The sequence below is a fragment of the Gymnoscopelus braueri genome (assembly GCF_963280865.1).
Source record: "Gymnoscopelus braueri genome assembly, chromosome: 18".
Classification (NCBI taxonomy): Eukaryota; Metazoa; Chordata; class Actinopteri; order Myctophiformes; family Myctophidae; genus Gymnoscopelus; species Gymnoscopelus braueri.
Window position 1 is genome coordinate 28,033,186 of NC_137618.1, and position 15,382 is coordinate 28,048,567.

Consider the following 15,382-nt stretch of genomic DNA (forward strand, 5'->3'; position numbering starts at 1 on the left):
GTCTTTTATAGGAATATGTGAACTCACATTCAGCCTGGTTTAACGATCCTGGCTCGACAAACCTCTCCTTCTCAGCCCGGCTTGGCGTTCGTGGAACTGAATAAACCAGGCTGAACAGCGCAGGCTTGTCAAACCTGGATTTGCCTTTCAAACCAGGATAATTTAATTCCGCTTTCGTGGAATAGACCCCTGGTCACTTGGACTGTGCATGGTCATTTGTTTTCGCCGTTGTGTGCGAAGGGACCTCGTGATGCAGGATTGGGGGTCGGGGTTCCCTCCCTTAACAGTGTGTGAGGAGGGACCTGGTGATGCAAGATTGGGGCTCAGGGATGAGGCTCTTGAGTTCGGTATCTGTGCTGATCAATCAGACTTGAATAACAAGGCAAATGCAATGAAGTGCAGAGCCTGGCCTATACTGTTCATATGCTGGGTAGCATTACGGTGCACAGCAAGTTCCATCGCAATTGAGCCACTACGGATGGACGGACAGACAGACAGACGAGACCGGACTCCTACCCCACACCCGCCTAAACAGACAACATGACAGAACGTTAATGAGACGTTAGGCCAGCCTCATCACATCACACTCAAACAGATCGCTTGTGTACTGACACAGCTGCTTTTGAGAAATTTGCCCTGTAGGTCCATTAGTCATTAGTCTGACAACTTAAAAGTCTCTCCAGAAGGAGAGATGGAGCTGAGATGTGGATCACACATTGCCTGTTTGTTGAACAATCTCCCCTCAGAACAAAGGTCAGATTTAGCACACTAAATGTTGCTCCAAACAGCAGACATTTAATCAAAATCTAATGCAGGTTATCATGAAGCTTACTGAGCACATTCATAGTACTCCCCAGAGGAGCAGCCCTAACCATTTGAATGACCCCATGACCTTCCCTCAGGCTCCGTCCTAAGAAAAAATGTCAACTCTTCACACACAATTTCTCCCAAGTAATAGGCAGATTGCAGAATGAACCTTAAGGAGCTGCATGGCCATTTGGGGCTGCTAATGGGTCTTTATTTACTCATATGGATACTCAAGACACTTTTACAACAATCAGACAGAAGCAGATGTTTTTTCTGCTTCAGAAACAGGTCTTCTAACCATCTGCCTGTTAATTACTAGATTAAAGACCAAAGGAAGTATAAAGGAAAATAAAACTGAGCAGAGACAATTTTGAACACAGGATATTATTTTTTTATTATTTCAAAGAATATTAGTTTTGCTGTGTTACAAAAGGATTTTCTTTTAAAATTCTGGATACAGGATGTTTCCCTGTCATATTTTAAATACACAGCTAGATATACAGCAGCTTCCAGAGACAGAAGTTGTTCCCCAAAGTTCTTTCCCACGTCACGTTTTCATTTCTACAGAAAACAAGGCATCCAGTGGTAAATAAATGTTTACAAAGTTAAGGTGCAATGCTGACACTGACAAAACCAGATATCTTACATCTAATATACAATGCCTTTTAAATGAGGCAAGTGGAGAAAACTATACAGTTCTTGCTAGAATCTTAATCTATCCCGCTAGACAGGTGGCAGATTGCAAAACCTTTCAGTTATAACCCACAGATTGAAGTTTAATTTTTTCTTTAATCTATCAGCTCTCTAGCAGCTGTCTCTTTGTATCATTCATGAGTTTCTCACTAGAATCCCAATTTGATTTGTTTTTGATCCGTTTGCATTTCGCTTGGATTTTGAAACAGAATCTTCTTGACAGTAATAGGGAAAATATGCATTATACATTCTTACAACGTGAAAATATTGGGTGCTTATCCCAAGCATTTATAATGTACCAAATAATATACAAATTAATGTACAGGTGATATCATACAAGTTTGACAATAAACGGTATAGCCATGCAACAGAACAATATTTGCACCTGCATAATGAAACTGAAAACATGAAATGATTTAACTGATCTTCATAGACATCCAGGTTACATTGAATGAAAATGACACCCCAGGTCCCACGGGGATAACAAACAAAAAGGTATTAATCTAAACATTACAAACTGTTGGACTACAGGTGACAAGACTTGGCCCAGCCAGAAAATGCTGTCTCTCAGTTAACCCATAAAATTACAACTTTATGAATTTATCTCCTATTATGTTGCCCTAGCCTAGGCCTTGGAGGAGTAGGATGGAGCAAGCAATTTCACTTGGATATAAGAAGGCAGACAGACATGGGAAGGCAGACAGAGACACACAAGAAGGATTTCTCTCATGTCTCACACAAGCACCCAAAACATTGAGTTGCAAGGCAGTGAGTTCATGAGGAACCAGTCTTCCCATAATATCCAAATATAAATGCTGCTGAATATACATATTTGAAAATATCTCTATGTACTTCAGATTAAGATTTGGAACCTCAGACCATATAAAGATCAGCTAAAGTGACAGATGCTGGTGTAGCGAATGAAACTACCACCTTCCCAGTTGACCATATTCACACGATGGCCATTTTTCTCTTAAGTGCCTTATCCTTTATGCCTAAACTTAGACATTTTTTTAATTATTTTGAAAACATTTTAAAATAGTGAAAAAAGCGGATCTACAAGTTCACAGCTATTTTAAAATGTTTTCAAAATAATAATAAATGCCTAATAGGATTAAGCATAAGGTGCTGCGCAAGATAAGATTGACTATATCTGAATATAGTCAATCTTCCTGACCTTCTCCTGAAGTGAACACTTGTGCCATAGCTTGGATTTTTTCTTTTCTTTTTTAAGTGTTGGCTTGGTTGGGTCGCACACCAACCAGACACATTCAAATCCATTTGTCTCAATTTCTCAGTTGCTACTTTTGCTTAAAAGGCTGGCAAACCAAATTCCAGGAAGGAGAAATATTACTGGTCCTCCTTCAAATGAACTTCACTTTCACACAGATGACAAGTTCAAACATAAACGTTTAAAAAAACCTGATGGTCATTAAAAACTAAAATCAACCCCTGTTGGAAGCAACATGTTGCCTAAAAGAAAAAAAAATACGGCCAACTCTTTAGTATCAGGCAACATTCACTCCACGCCGGGTCTTCCATCTGTGGTCGGCCAGTGTTTCCTATAGTATACGACAAACCTTTGGTCTGTGTGAAGACCGTTGCACACACCTTCATTGCCAGTCAGTAAAGAGGGGAAGAAGGCAGAGGAGAGCTCACACTCAAAATGCAGGAAAATAACAATATTACACGTGGACACACGGTCTAGGTTTGGATTGCACGGTAGACCTTCGTTACATTCACGCCTCAGATATCTCACTTGCTGTGGTTTGGCTTGATTTGGCCTGTCAGGCACAAAAGATGACCAGTGGGGTGGTCCTAACTCGATTTCCCCACACACAAGGCAGGCCAGATTTTTTTTGCAAAACCACAACAAATTGAAGGATGTGAATTACGTATTTATCTCAGGTTTGTTCTCAGGCAGAGCTTTACAACAGAGGCTGCTGATAGTAGGCCGCCTGCTGCTGCTGAGGAGCTGCTGGGTGAGAGGGAGCCACCATTGGATAGGAGACAGGAGGCATGTTGGAATTAACACTCTGATAGGCTGACATGTCCATGGCCACACCCATCTGGTGTGGGTAATTAGGTGGAGCAGCTTGGCTCATGTACTGAGGGTTCATCCCACCACTGTGGAGAAAATGAAGGTTAGGTCCTAATCATGTAACACATGTAAATAATGCATTTTTTTTGCTTATAGTAAATGAATGTTAAATCAAATTTAACAGAAAGACACATTAGAAATCATGCATAAGGTAGAGCAAGAACCATATAAACATATCCAGTAAGATCTAGACAAGCATCAGAGGATTAGGGATGCTATAACATTTTTTTGGAACCAATTTACTGGAACAACTAACTAGGCTTTACTTTTATTCTCAAAATCACTTTGGGCCGCCCGTAAAACAGAAAAGTTAGTAAGAGTTTGATTTGTCCTGCTCACAGATCAGGACAAATCTGATCAAAGATCTTGGAAATTATGGGGAATACTGTACCTCATGTAGGTAGGCTGTGAGTGCTGACTACTGGGTGGGGCTGAGACATTGGGGGGCATTGAATGTAGGGGCCCAGGCTGGTCAGTGGGCAGGCTGTAGGTCTGGGCTGGAGGGGCCTGGCTCATCCCTGTAGGCAGGTAAGAACCAGAAGCCTGGCCTGGGTAGCCCTGAGAGGAGGCAGAGATCTCTTGTTTAATGTTTGCTTGTGCTTCAAAACAGTAGAAATAGTGACCATTATTCTTACTATAGCAAATACAAAACAAAGGGATTGTTGGAACATTATTTTTCCAAGCGCAAGAAATTATAGGGTGACCAAAGGACAAACGCCTTGGCAGTGAGAACAAACAATTAATGTGTTGCTATGATACTGTCCATTTTGTCTGCACTACTATGGAGGGCAGACAAAATAGCACTGCTCTAGCATGTTTGCTGAAGTGGATTTCTTTTTTTTACCAGGTTGCCAAACCTGGTCTAACAAGAGGCAGACCTACTACTCATCATTCGACACCTTACAGATTTGCATTTGACAGATTCATTTGCATTCGACAGATTTGCGTCATTGGCTGTCCTTTAAGCCAATGGGGATATTTCCCCATTTTCCCATACTCTGCACGGGGCGGCCTCGTCCTCCCAAGCTATGGGACTAGACACGCCTCTTGCCTCTATGCCTAGTACTACACACGCCTGCTGTCGGATGCGCGCTTATACAGTACTTGAGTAAATGTACTTAGTTACTTTACACCTCTGTGTGTGTTGTAGTGCGCGCGGGGGGGGGGGGGCTGTGGACAAATAGATATTAATCTAACGGCGTTCTTCTATTTCGCCGACTGTGTTGTTGACGGACAATGGATGCACGCTTATACAGTACTTGAGTAAATGTACTTAGTTACTTTACACCTCCTCTGTGTTGTATGCAGACAGACAGAACATTTACTTTTCGCCGACTTCACATCGCCCGTCCCCGCAGGGAAGGGGGTTCCCTGCCACAAAATAGATGGGGGGGGGGGCCTGTTGACAAATACATATTAATCTGGGGGTCCATGAACATGTTTGAGCACGCGAACGGCGTTTTCCTTTCGCCTCCGAGGCACCTAACCCAGTAGAGACGCGAAAGGAGGTGGGGAGGGAGCCTGGCTGTGTTGTTGACGGACAACAGATGCACGCTTTTATGCGAAACAACTAAAACACAACCTGGCGCAACAGTTGCGTGCATTAGCGCAAGATGAGGACAAAGGAAACGTATGAAAAGGCTACTACAGCAGGCTACAGTCAAGTTGGACTGAATGACTGAAACGGCTATGCCGTCGGTTTCAATCACCGTCACACAGAGTACTCACACGCGCATACTGAAATACTCTGAAAACAGCCGATCTACAAGCTCACAATCATTGTACAGTACTGGAGTAAATGTACTTAGTTACTTTACACCTCTTAACAGACGAGCATACGTGTTGAGGCTCCGAAAATCTGTACGAGCCACAACTCTGCGACCGTTTCACTATCTCTCGCCCCTAAACACGGTCGCCCCTGATCGCAACGGTCTGGGGTGAGCGATCAACGCCGTTCTACCTCGCCCCTAAACAAGGTCGCCCCGGATCGCAAAGAACGGTCTGGAGTGAGTGCTGCTCTGCCCTTCAGTGCATATTTGCATGCACATAATGATATTGTTGTTGTGGTTAAGTTGCAATAATAGTTGCACAACTTGTAACAATAGTGCTGTATCATTAATTTGTTGCAGTAATCAATTCATTATAATATACGTATAATGAATGACAGACTAGATAATATATATACTGTATATATATATATATATATATATATATATATATATATATATATATATATATATATATATATATATATATATATATATATAGGAGTTATTTTGGTTGCATTGGAATGGCTGAGATTTCATTTTAAAGACCACTTTCACATTTTGTGCTGCAGATTGGGGCAAAAAAAGCCTGCCGCAACCTGGTATATTATGACTTTGTCATTTCTTGTTTCAAAGTCTCCAGGGGGGGGGAGACGGTGACATCAATCACTACTGAGAAAACTGCCCTGCCATCAAAAACCAGACAGCCCCAAAAAAAACAATGGCTATCTAACTGAATGCCACTATCGTTATGTTTTTATTATACTTTTTTTTAAAAAGAGAATCATGCTCCACTGCAAAGTGGCACATATGGTCACTCGCAACAACCAGCTTCTCTCTTTCTTTGTGTGTCCTCTTGTCTGAATAAAAAGATAATTGAGCATGCCAAAAAAACGATCTGATCAATATACAGGTCAACGTATCAATACACAGGTCAGTGGATCAATGGATAGACTTGGGTGTGAGAGTGTGGCGTTCTCACTCTGTGCAACAGAAGATGTTGCGGTGGGGGTTGTGGTAATTAGCTTGGACCTAAGCGTGATGACGTGAGAAAAAATATGTCCAGTTTCGATATGGATTCCCAGAGGGTCGAGGGTCAGCCATTCGGCTGCCGTGTTAAGTGGTCAGATGGGTGGGCCGCGTGCATTTTTAGAGCACGTTCATTTTAATGATCAATCAATCGATTGTGTTCTGGCTTGGTTCAATGGAACTAACATAATATACTTTAAAGGGATAGTTCAAAAAAAAATTTTTTCCTATCGATTAGTCACCCCATGGAGACTTGAATTCATGGACATTTTTTTGTTTTTGTCGCATTCCTAAGCCAATAATTTGATGGCCAGCGGACCGGTAGGCAGCGGTTCCGGTAGGAGACACAATGGAGACTCTTTGTGTCTCCTACCGGAACCGCTGCCGGTCATCAAATTATTGGCTTAGGAATGCGACAAAAACAAAAAAAAATCCATTAATTCAAGTCTCCATGGGGTGACTAATCAATGGAAAAAAATGCATTTTGGGGGTGAACTATCCCTTTAAGTTCCTATCTATCAGTATCACAATGAAAACAATTTTTTCAAGGTTTTAAAGAAACCTTTACATAACTTTTTTTATTTTAATGTTACATCATCATTAAAATCGTAATGTTTTGCCAATTATTTGGAGGCCCACTTCAACTTGCAATATCCTCACGGCCCACAGCTATGAGGAAAATCGCTGCTCTAAGTCAAATAAAGATGTCTGCCCTCTCCAGGCCATAGAAAGAACTATGTGTAGGTGTTTGCATCTCTCTGACCTGCATGGGTACGGCTGAGGTGGGTGGTGCGTAGTGTGCTTGAGGCTGCATCTTGGAGTAGGCCGAGTAGAATGGAGCCTCGTTCATCAGCTTGTTGTACAGCTCCAACGCCTCTAAGACCTTCACGTTCAACTCTGACATCTCAGAGTGCTTCCTGTCACATATATACACATGGAAAGTGTTTTACAAAACAATAGAAAATAAGAAGCCGGTAAGATGAACTGCCAAACCTTTCTACATTTGTAGATGATTGATGATGATTTTGACAGTTCCAGCTCCATTCAGATAAAAGAGCACAGGAAATCGAGGGCAGAGAGAGATGAGACACACAATATACAGTACGACGGCTACGACCCACAAGGAGTTCGTGGCCAGAGCACAAAGTGTCTGCGCCATCAGGCAACACAAAAAAAGGCCATCTTATACATCTTTAATTATGATTAAGTGTCTTTTTCCTCTCCATGCCATCTTCAAGTACAACATATTACCTGTCAATCTCTTGTAGTTTTTCATCAATCATCGGGTTCATCTGCTCGCAGGCACCTGTGTAATCAAAACACATTTACAGTTGGAGATGAGTTTGCTTTATAAAGAAACCCACAGTTTAATTAGAACAGTGTTGCTGAGACCTGCCCAAGAGCCAAGGACAGTGGCACTAGATTTACACCAGTGTTAAGAGCTTGTACCTTCCAGTTGGACCAACTCTGGGCTATCAGCAGCTGCATCAGCAGGATCTTGGTTCTGCAGCAGCGCTAACGTTCTGTCCATCTTTTCCTATAGAGAGAAGGAGGAAAAGAAGAGTGTGCACAGTAAATTCCAGTGCTAACACAGAGTGCAAAAAATTACATTACTCTCTCTCTTTTTAATACTGGTGAAATCCCAGTGAGATACAAGATCTATTTTATGAGGAATCCCTGTGTGTGTGTGTGTGTGTGTGTGTGTGTGTGTGTGTGTGTGTGTGTGTGTGTGTGTGGTTGTGGATGTTTGCAAGTGGGAAAATGAACACAGAACAAAGCAAAAAAGGCTTAAGGAAATTAAGAGTGAGACACAGACTTAATTATACAGTTTACATGATAACTGGCCTGTACTGCTTTATACTGTAATAGCACTGTTCCATCTTGTGCAGATGTTGTACCTCATCAATGAAGACGGGCTCTGGTTCTACTTTGGTTTCTAGGCTGGTCTCTTCTGAAGAGGCCGTTTTTTCAGCATGTGTCACTGTGGAAGGAAAGGCTGAATTAATTAACAGCTCTGAAACAAATTTGCCCCAGTTTAAGTCTATGGGCAGAAGGAACATGCAGGACTGGCATGCCTCATTAAGTCACAGGGACTAAACTGATTTTGGATTATGTAGAAGATCTTACCAGTCTCAGGTTCAGCATTCAGGTTGGTTGTCACAAAGTTAGAGGGGAAGAGCCCCACTCCTCTGTGGTTCTCTCCTTTCCACCAGTTTGGGTCACTGTGCATGAGTCACAGACACGGTTAAAAGTAAACTCATTCTCAACAGAAAAAACATAATGGAAAGCTAAAATCTGTTGGTTACATTTCTGGGTTAGCTGGGTGGTATGCAAAGGATAAAGGACAGTGAGCTGGGCATTATTGATAAATAAACCCTGACAGGGTGATTAGACCCTGATCTAATCACCCTGAAGGGATAATCAATGGGGAGCGGGTCATTATTGAGAAATAAACCCAGATAGGGTGATTAGACCCCGACACGATAGCAGAAGGGTCTAATCACCCCCAGCAACCAAGCTGGGTAATAATTGTCAATAATGAATTGTTCATTATACAGTGTGTATTACACCTTTGTTTAAATGATTCACTGCCAATCACGTAGATCTACGCGAACCTATTTAAAGCCGCCACGTGCCAATCGCGTATATCTACGTGAACTAAAAAAAACAACAAAAAAAACAAAACAAGGAGATATGATTTTTCGAAGATCTAGACTCCTATCCACTTCCTTGTTAACTTAAAACTTAAAAATTCTGTATCTCGGCTCCTGAGTACCGGTACTTTTTTTTTTTCAATGAAAAAGTCTGGCACTGGCTAAAAAAATAAAAATACCTCTGGCAGTTAATGGGTTAATAAAGAAAGTACAAATCTCTATTACCATGGATCATGCAACGAGCTTGACTGACTTGCAATATTAAGAGAGTTTTGGGGTGACGGGCTGATGCATTTACCTGTCGTCCAAAACCAGAATGAGTTCGCCAGCCTTGAAGGTCAGCTCATTGTCCTCGGCCGCCTCGAAGTCATAGAGCGCCCGTACCTTCCTAGCCTCCTTCCCCCCACCACCGTTGGTGTTGAAAGGGGGGTCAGCGCTCACCACCAGTGGCCGCGTCTCTACCTGCTGCTTCTGCTCCTGCAAGGAGAGCTCGATGGCTGAGGAGGGCAGAGCAGGAAGAGATGAGGACGTAGGAAGAAGTGACAACAAGGGAAGAAAAGAGTACATGTGAGTGAGTGGGTAGGCCATCGAAGGAAAAGGAAGTAAAAGAAAGGCAAAGATAGAAATAGGATGTCAACATCTATATAAATAGAAACAGAGAATATACATGGATGCAGCAAATATGTATTCATCTTTAGAGCGCGAGAATGGTAGATTAACTAGTTGGATGGTCAGTGTTGTGTTTAATAATAGAGATCACTCCCTACCTTTGGCAAGGTCATCGTCACCAGAGGCTTTGGTCACAGCAGGAGTGCTGACCTTTGCGCTGGACCCCTATGGTCAAGAATGATAACGTGGTTATTCTGTATGTATGTACTTGTAAGTAAATGAGAAGCTGCAAGTGAAGACGGAGCAGCACTACAGAGATAGCTACACATGAATGTGATGCCACCTGTAGTTCATATGAGGTACTACAGCTTTAGAGGTAATGTGGATGATACTGGCAACAAAATAAAATGTAGTTACCAAAAGGTGTCCAGAAGGTGTGTGTATGCAAGTATGGGTGAAAGCTATGCATGCAAAATTGTTATCTGAACCACACCTGACAAAGTAATCAGTTGCTTAAAATGTAAACTCATTATTTCAGATCTGATAAGTTGGGAAGTGAATTAGTTTTATTTATAAACTTAAGATTACAGTTAGGGCTAGTTTTTTTTTAAAATTATCATTATGTAAATAGGTCTTTCCCACACACGCACGCACGCACGCACAGCTGGCCATAGTTCTAAACACTACCCATATTGGCCATTGTTTTCATGCCATTGTCTTGACACATTGTAATGTAGTTAGTCAAACTTGAGGAAAGAAGGTGAACTTGAGGAAAGAAGGTGAACATGTAAACAGCAATGGGTTAGCTGGGCAATGCCATTCAGATCCCTGCACATGTACAGTCAAGATTCAGAGAATTGCACAAAATACGTCGGTATGTGGGGAGGAAATTCCATTGTGAGCCCTTGCCTTATAAACACAGACAGAATAGCTCCACCCTGCCTGGACATTTATATTGGCAACAAATGGCTGAGGAGCTGCGAAATCATGGCCGCAATACTTAGCCAGAGCACACACACACATACAACATGCCTATTTGGTTAGTGTGGTCTGTGTGGGTCGGAACGGTGACCACAGCAAAGCAAACAACATGAAAAGGGAACGTGAAAGAGATCTGTCAGTTGAGCAAAGGCTGAGAGCTGCTGATAGCAGACACCCTACCAGATTAACTTTGAGATGTGAAATTACCACGTGTTAAAGGGGAATTTTGGGCGTGCAGGTGGCACAGGGTTAAAGTTCCTGCTCATGAGTGCGGAGACTATGGTCATTCCAACAAACAATTGCCCATGTTTGCGGGAGGGTAGCCAGACGGAGGAAGGCGTTGTTTGTCACTGCACTAGTGATTCCTACATGTTGGTGGTGCATGTGAGCAGGGGTGTTAAACTGTGAGGAATAGAGTTCCTCCACATGCGAAACAATCTCCCGGTGAGGGTGACCACTGGCAGGGTATAAATGGTAGGTGCTTCGATGTGTATCGGAGGAGGCTTGTGGTTTCAATACCATCCCTAGGATCTACCAGTCCGAAGACCAACCAGCAGGGGTCAGCAGTGACAAGATTACACAACTGGTCGGGGAAATCCTGTGTACTCGCCTACACAGGACAAAAAAAAAGTAGAAGATTGGGTGTCCATATACCTGTGAACCTCCTGTGGGGAAGCTGATGCCCTCTTCTTTCAGGGACTTGATGGTGGCGCTGATGAGGCTAAGCTGTGGATCCTTCTGAAAGGTCTCTGCGCACTCCACCATGAGAGCTTTGAGTTTCTCACACACTTTAGGGTGAGCCTGGAGACAGGATGCAAGTAGAGGTACATTAGCGTATTTGTTCTTGAATGTTTATTATATGGAAGAGAGAGACAGGCAACAGCACGCTAATGGCACCGCCAAACAAGAGCTGGTGATTCTGTGTGTGTGTGTGTGTGTGTGTGTGTGTGTGTGTGTGTGTGTGTGTGTGTGTGTGTGTGTGTGTGTGTGTGTGTGTGTGTGTGTGTGTGTGTGTGTGTGTGAATAATAATTGTCATGGAGAAAGATTTACTGTCATTCTTATATGCATTCATTTCATACCCTGCTCAGCACGGTCCGTACTTCACTGGCAAACTCTCTTGAGCAGATTTCCAAGTGAAATATTTTGCCACTGTTTGAGACACCGGCTCCCAGCAACTACAAAAGATTAAAGTGTTAAGATTAACATGATATGGGAGGGGAAAAAAAAGAAAAGATAGACAGACTTCTTACTGTACTGAGTTAGATACAATAGATTTAATCTGTACTAAGAGGTCTTTTTAATACATTTAAAAAAAATGTATGAAAGGAATGTATAAAGGAAAGAGGCATGGGTTAAGAATGAAAGAATTTCTGACAATAGGGCTGTTATGGTCTGAATGAGAGAGAGGGTATGACAGTAAAGGAGGCCATGTGACAACATACTCATGGTGACTCAGAGTAATCCTAGGTTCTTTTGCAACTAGCTATCACAGTTTTAGATGGAACAGTTTATGCCTTGATTTAAAAAGGAATGCCTCTGCAACTACTGAAATGTGACTTTTCTATGCTGAATGACAACTCAGCTGCATAAGTGGACATTCGGTCCTTAACAGTCAAATTGAGGAGATAAAAGAGAAAAAAAACATTCCCCCTCTTGACAAAATATAAGGTTGTCTGTCTCAATGTTTGTAATTGATGGGTGTAATAGGGAATAAAAATGTAAATCTTTTGAGAGACAGAGCAAGCAGGACCACTAAATGCCAATGTCAATTTATATGTATGTGGAGTTTGTTGGTTTCTGTGCGTTGATAACTATGGATGTTAGGTGTTAAGTGTTATATAAAATCAATGAAATGAGAGGATATTTGAAATGACAACAGTATTACAACAACAACATTTAGGTTTTCCTCTCCAAGGAAAACAAGACAGGTCTAATAATGGTGTGGCTTTTCTGTGCAGTCTGTAGCTATGGATAGTAAGTTATAGGTGTGCAGTTTGTGAATGAAGCAGCAATGTTGTATTAATGTGCTAATGTGAGCTTAGTAGTGTTAGGTGAGCTGTGACACATGCATAGCACAATTATTTACGGTACATTCTATTTCAACGTTAGATTTTATCTGAGGTAACAGGTGCACTCTTGTCTCTGTTAGATAGACAGAGACAAGTGCTAGATTCGCGGATCCGGGTCTAAATTCTACAGGAAGTTGACATTTAAAAAAAATAAAAAGAACAAATAAAAAAATAAAAAGATCCATGTTGGGTTTTGTAATGTTGCATGTTCTATAGATTAACTCAGTGGACTCTCTAACACTGCCCTCTAAAACGATACTTAGTATGACTGCTGTAGTCACTGAAGCTATCTATAAACCCCACAGGCAGACATCTTTGGTTTAGTTCTGATCAGACACCACTGCAGCAGGTCCGGATTCCAGTTCATTGGTATCATAAACTTTAAAAACATGTTTCTATTCCACCATGGCTCAAGTCCCAGATGGGAAAAACTGCAGAGAGCATAGCATTGTGTACCTTAGTTGTCACGTTATTTGCAGTGTGCAAGCATCAATAAAGGAAAGAGCCTCGAATCTAAACAATTCCCAGGAATCAGCCGATTTGGTACCGGGCCTATACAGTATGTGATTCTCGATTCCCATCCCCATTGATAACACCATAATAAATAAAAGAAAAAAAGAAAAGAAATTCACAAAAACTCACAGTGATGGCCTGCATGGCTACGTGAGGCACCTTGTGGTTGACTCTCTTCATGATGGATCTGAGGCAATCCTTTGCTCTGTAAGATAACAAAATATTAGCTGCTACAAATCACCATACACTTGTATATTCATCATTTGTAAATTAAACACTGCTGCTCTGCAATATATAGGTAATATAAATGTCAAATGTATTGCTACAGTTCAGCCAGTAAATTCTGAAAAACCTCTCAACAACCTTCAGAGCTGCTAAATATGACTAGTGCCACCTCAACTCTATTTTTGGTAGGTAATGGAGCGGAAGGTTTTATTTGTGGTGTGAATAACAGTGCCGTTAATATGTTAACAAAATGTCTTCTTCCAGCTTACCCATTTGGTGTTGTTCCAACCTTATCACAGATGTCCATAATGAGACCCCAGTCATCTGTTGTGTTGGTTTCATTGGTTGCTTTCTCTGGAATTGTTTAGATGTGGGGATACATACAGTATGGTTGGTCCAATAAGAAAACATTTTTATGGCTACAGTCTTCGAACAGACCAGTGTTTCAGACATTTCAAGAGGATAATAATATTATAACATATCAACATCTTTGACTAATTTCTACCATGAATCAAAGCCTATCAAAACTTGTTTGATTGATTGATTGATGTAGTTTATTTAGTAAGACATGAGAATAGTACATGACAGTACATAACAGTACATGGAAGTACAAATTCACAATACAAGGTCTACTAAACTGGAACTCTCATTAAGCACGCAGCTTGTTTAAGATGAGAACCCCATGCACACAAATCATGATGACATATAAGAGGCAGACAGATATACACACTACTATACAGAATGTCATACAATCAGCTTTCAGGTTACTGGTATGAAGAGAGAAAAAAAAATATATATACAAAAGAGGAAAATGAAGGAGGGGGGGGGTAGGTTAAGAGGGGGGGGGGGTAGGTTAAGACTTAGACAGGGGCCACTTTCGAATTGCCTCCTGAAGGTGTATCTTTAGGGCAGTTTTGAAAGTGAGTAGGGTTTTACACTCCTTTACTCCTTTTGGTAGGGCATTCCACATTTTATTTACTTGTCATTCTAGGAGGAGGGTGATTTCAGAGGTTGGTTTCAGAGGTTTCAAGGGAGCTGGATCATACAACTGATGTTATTGTTCAGTAACACGTCAAATGTATCAAGAAGCCAGCTGTATTTTATTACAAATTACAGTTAGACACTTTATGTTATCTTTATGTAGCATTCAGAGAGCTGAGAGCCATCACGCAATGTCTGCTTTTAATCGCAATTTACCAAAACCTGCCCTGACACAACAAGACCTCCTGGTCTTCCAGAGAGTGACGATAAGAACAGTCATTTGCATAATGTCATCATATGGAAATCAATACGTAACTCGAGCTTTGAGCACCTGGACAGCCTAGTGGCCCAGAAACAAAGCCAAATATGTCCTGCTGACATAGGCTATATATCTGAACTTAAATTAGAAATGACTCTTACAACGAATGGACACCCCAATCGTTCATGTAAGCAGCTGGTTAAAGTCTTATTCAAATAGGGGTTGGTTAAGATCTAGAACAGAATACTGCTCATTTAGCTGACATTTAGTTGCGAGCTAAAGTTAGCCAACGTTAATCACTGATGACATATTTAAAGGGAGCTGTTGGTCGTTTTGGCCAGCAGTAATGTATAAAGGGATACCAGAGTGATCCCATCAGTGAGTGACAGTCAGCATAACCACAATGTCTAGTTGTTTGTGTTGTCACAAATACAACCAGTGCTAGCGAGCAAAGCTAAGCTATCTCAAAAGCTAAGAGGCTAACGTTATAAAAACGCAGAAGGAAGTGTTCTGTTCACTTACCAACATCTTGGTCAAATGGATTCTGGGCAAATAAAGGCATCTTAGCGGTTTTAAAAACCAGTCGGAGGCTTTAAATACAGAAGAATGTCAATGATGATCGTCAATACTATAATGTTGTTATGGATATCTCTTCCTTATCCATCTACCAGTTGTTGCTCTTCCGGAAACTTGG

General features: G+C 41.5%; 1 protein-coding gene across 1 annotated transcript; it reads right to left on the reverse strand.

Annotated features, from left to right (window-relative positions):
- Positions 1–1,175: 1,175 nt before the first annotated feature.
- On the reverse strand, positions 1,176–15,382 carry stam2 (signal transducing adaptor molecule (SH3 domain and ITAM motif) 2). The gene is made up of 14 exons (XM_080413064.1): positions 15,211–15,382; positions 13,718–13,802; positions 13,353–13,428; positions 11,721–11,816; positions 11,295–11,441; positions 9,818–9,884; positions 9,349–9,547; positions 8,524–8,618; positions 8,295–8,377; positions 7,846–7,933; positions 7,648–7,702; positions 7,160–7,313; positions 3,993–4,159; positions 1,176–3,627 (listed from the first exon to the last, which is right to left on the reverse strand). The coding sequence occupies exons 1-14, from the start codon at positions 15,248–15,250 to the stop codon at positions 3,429–3,431; spliced, it is 1,551 nt and encodes a 516-aa protein (XP_080269190.1). The 5' UTR covers positions 15,251–15,382; the 3' UTR covers positions 1,176–3,428.

Bases quoted from the DNA above. Each gene is read 5' to 3' on its own strand.
- stam2 (XM_080413064.1), bottom strand. From the start codon at position 15,250: ATGCCTTTATTTGCCCAGAATCCATTTGACCAAGATGTTG. The intron at 11,442-11,720 runs GTATGAAATGAA...TCCTGTCTCCAG, and splicing joins TACGGACCGTGCTGAGCAGG to GCTCACCCTAAAGTGTGTGA. The intron at 8,619-9,348 runs GTAAATGCATCA...ACTCATGCACAG, and splicing joins ATTCTGGTTTTGGACGACAG to TGACCCAAACTGGTGGAAAG.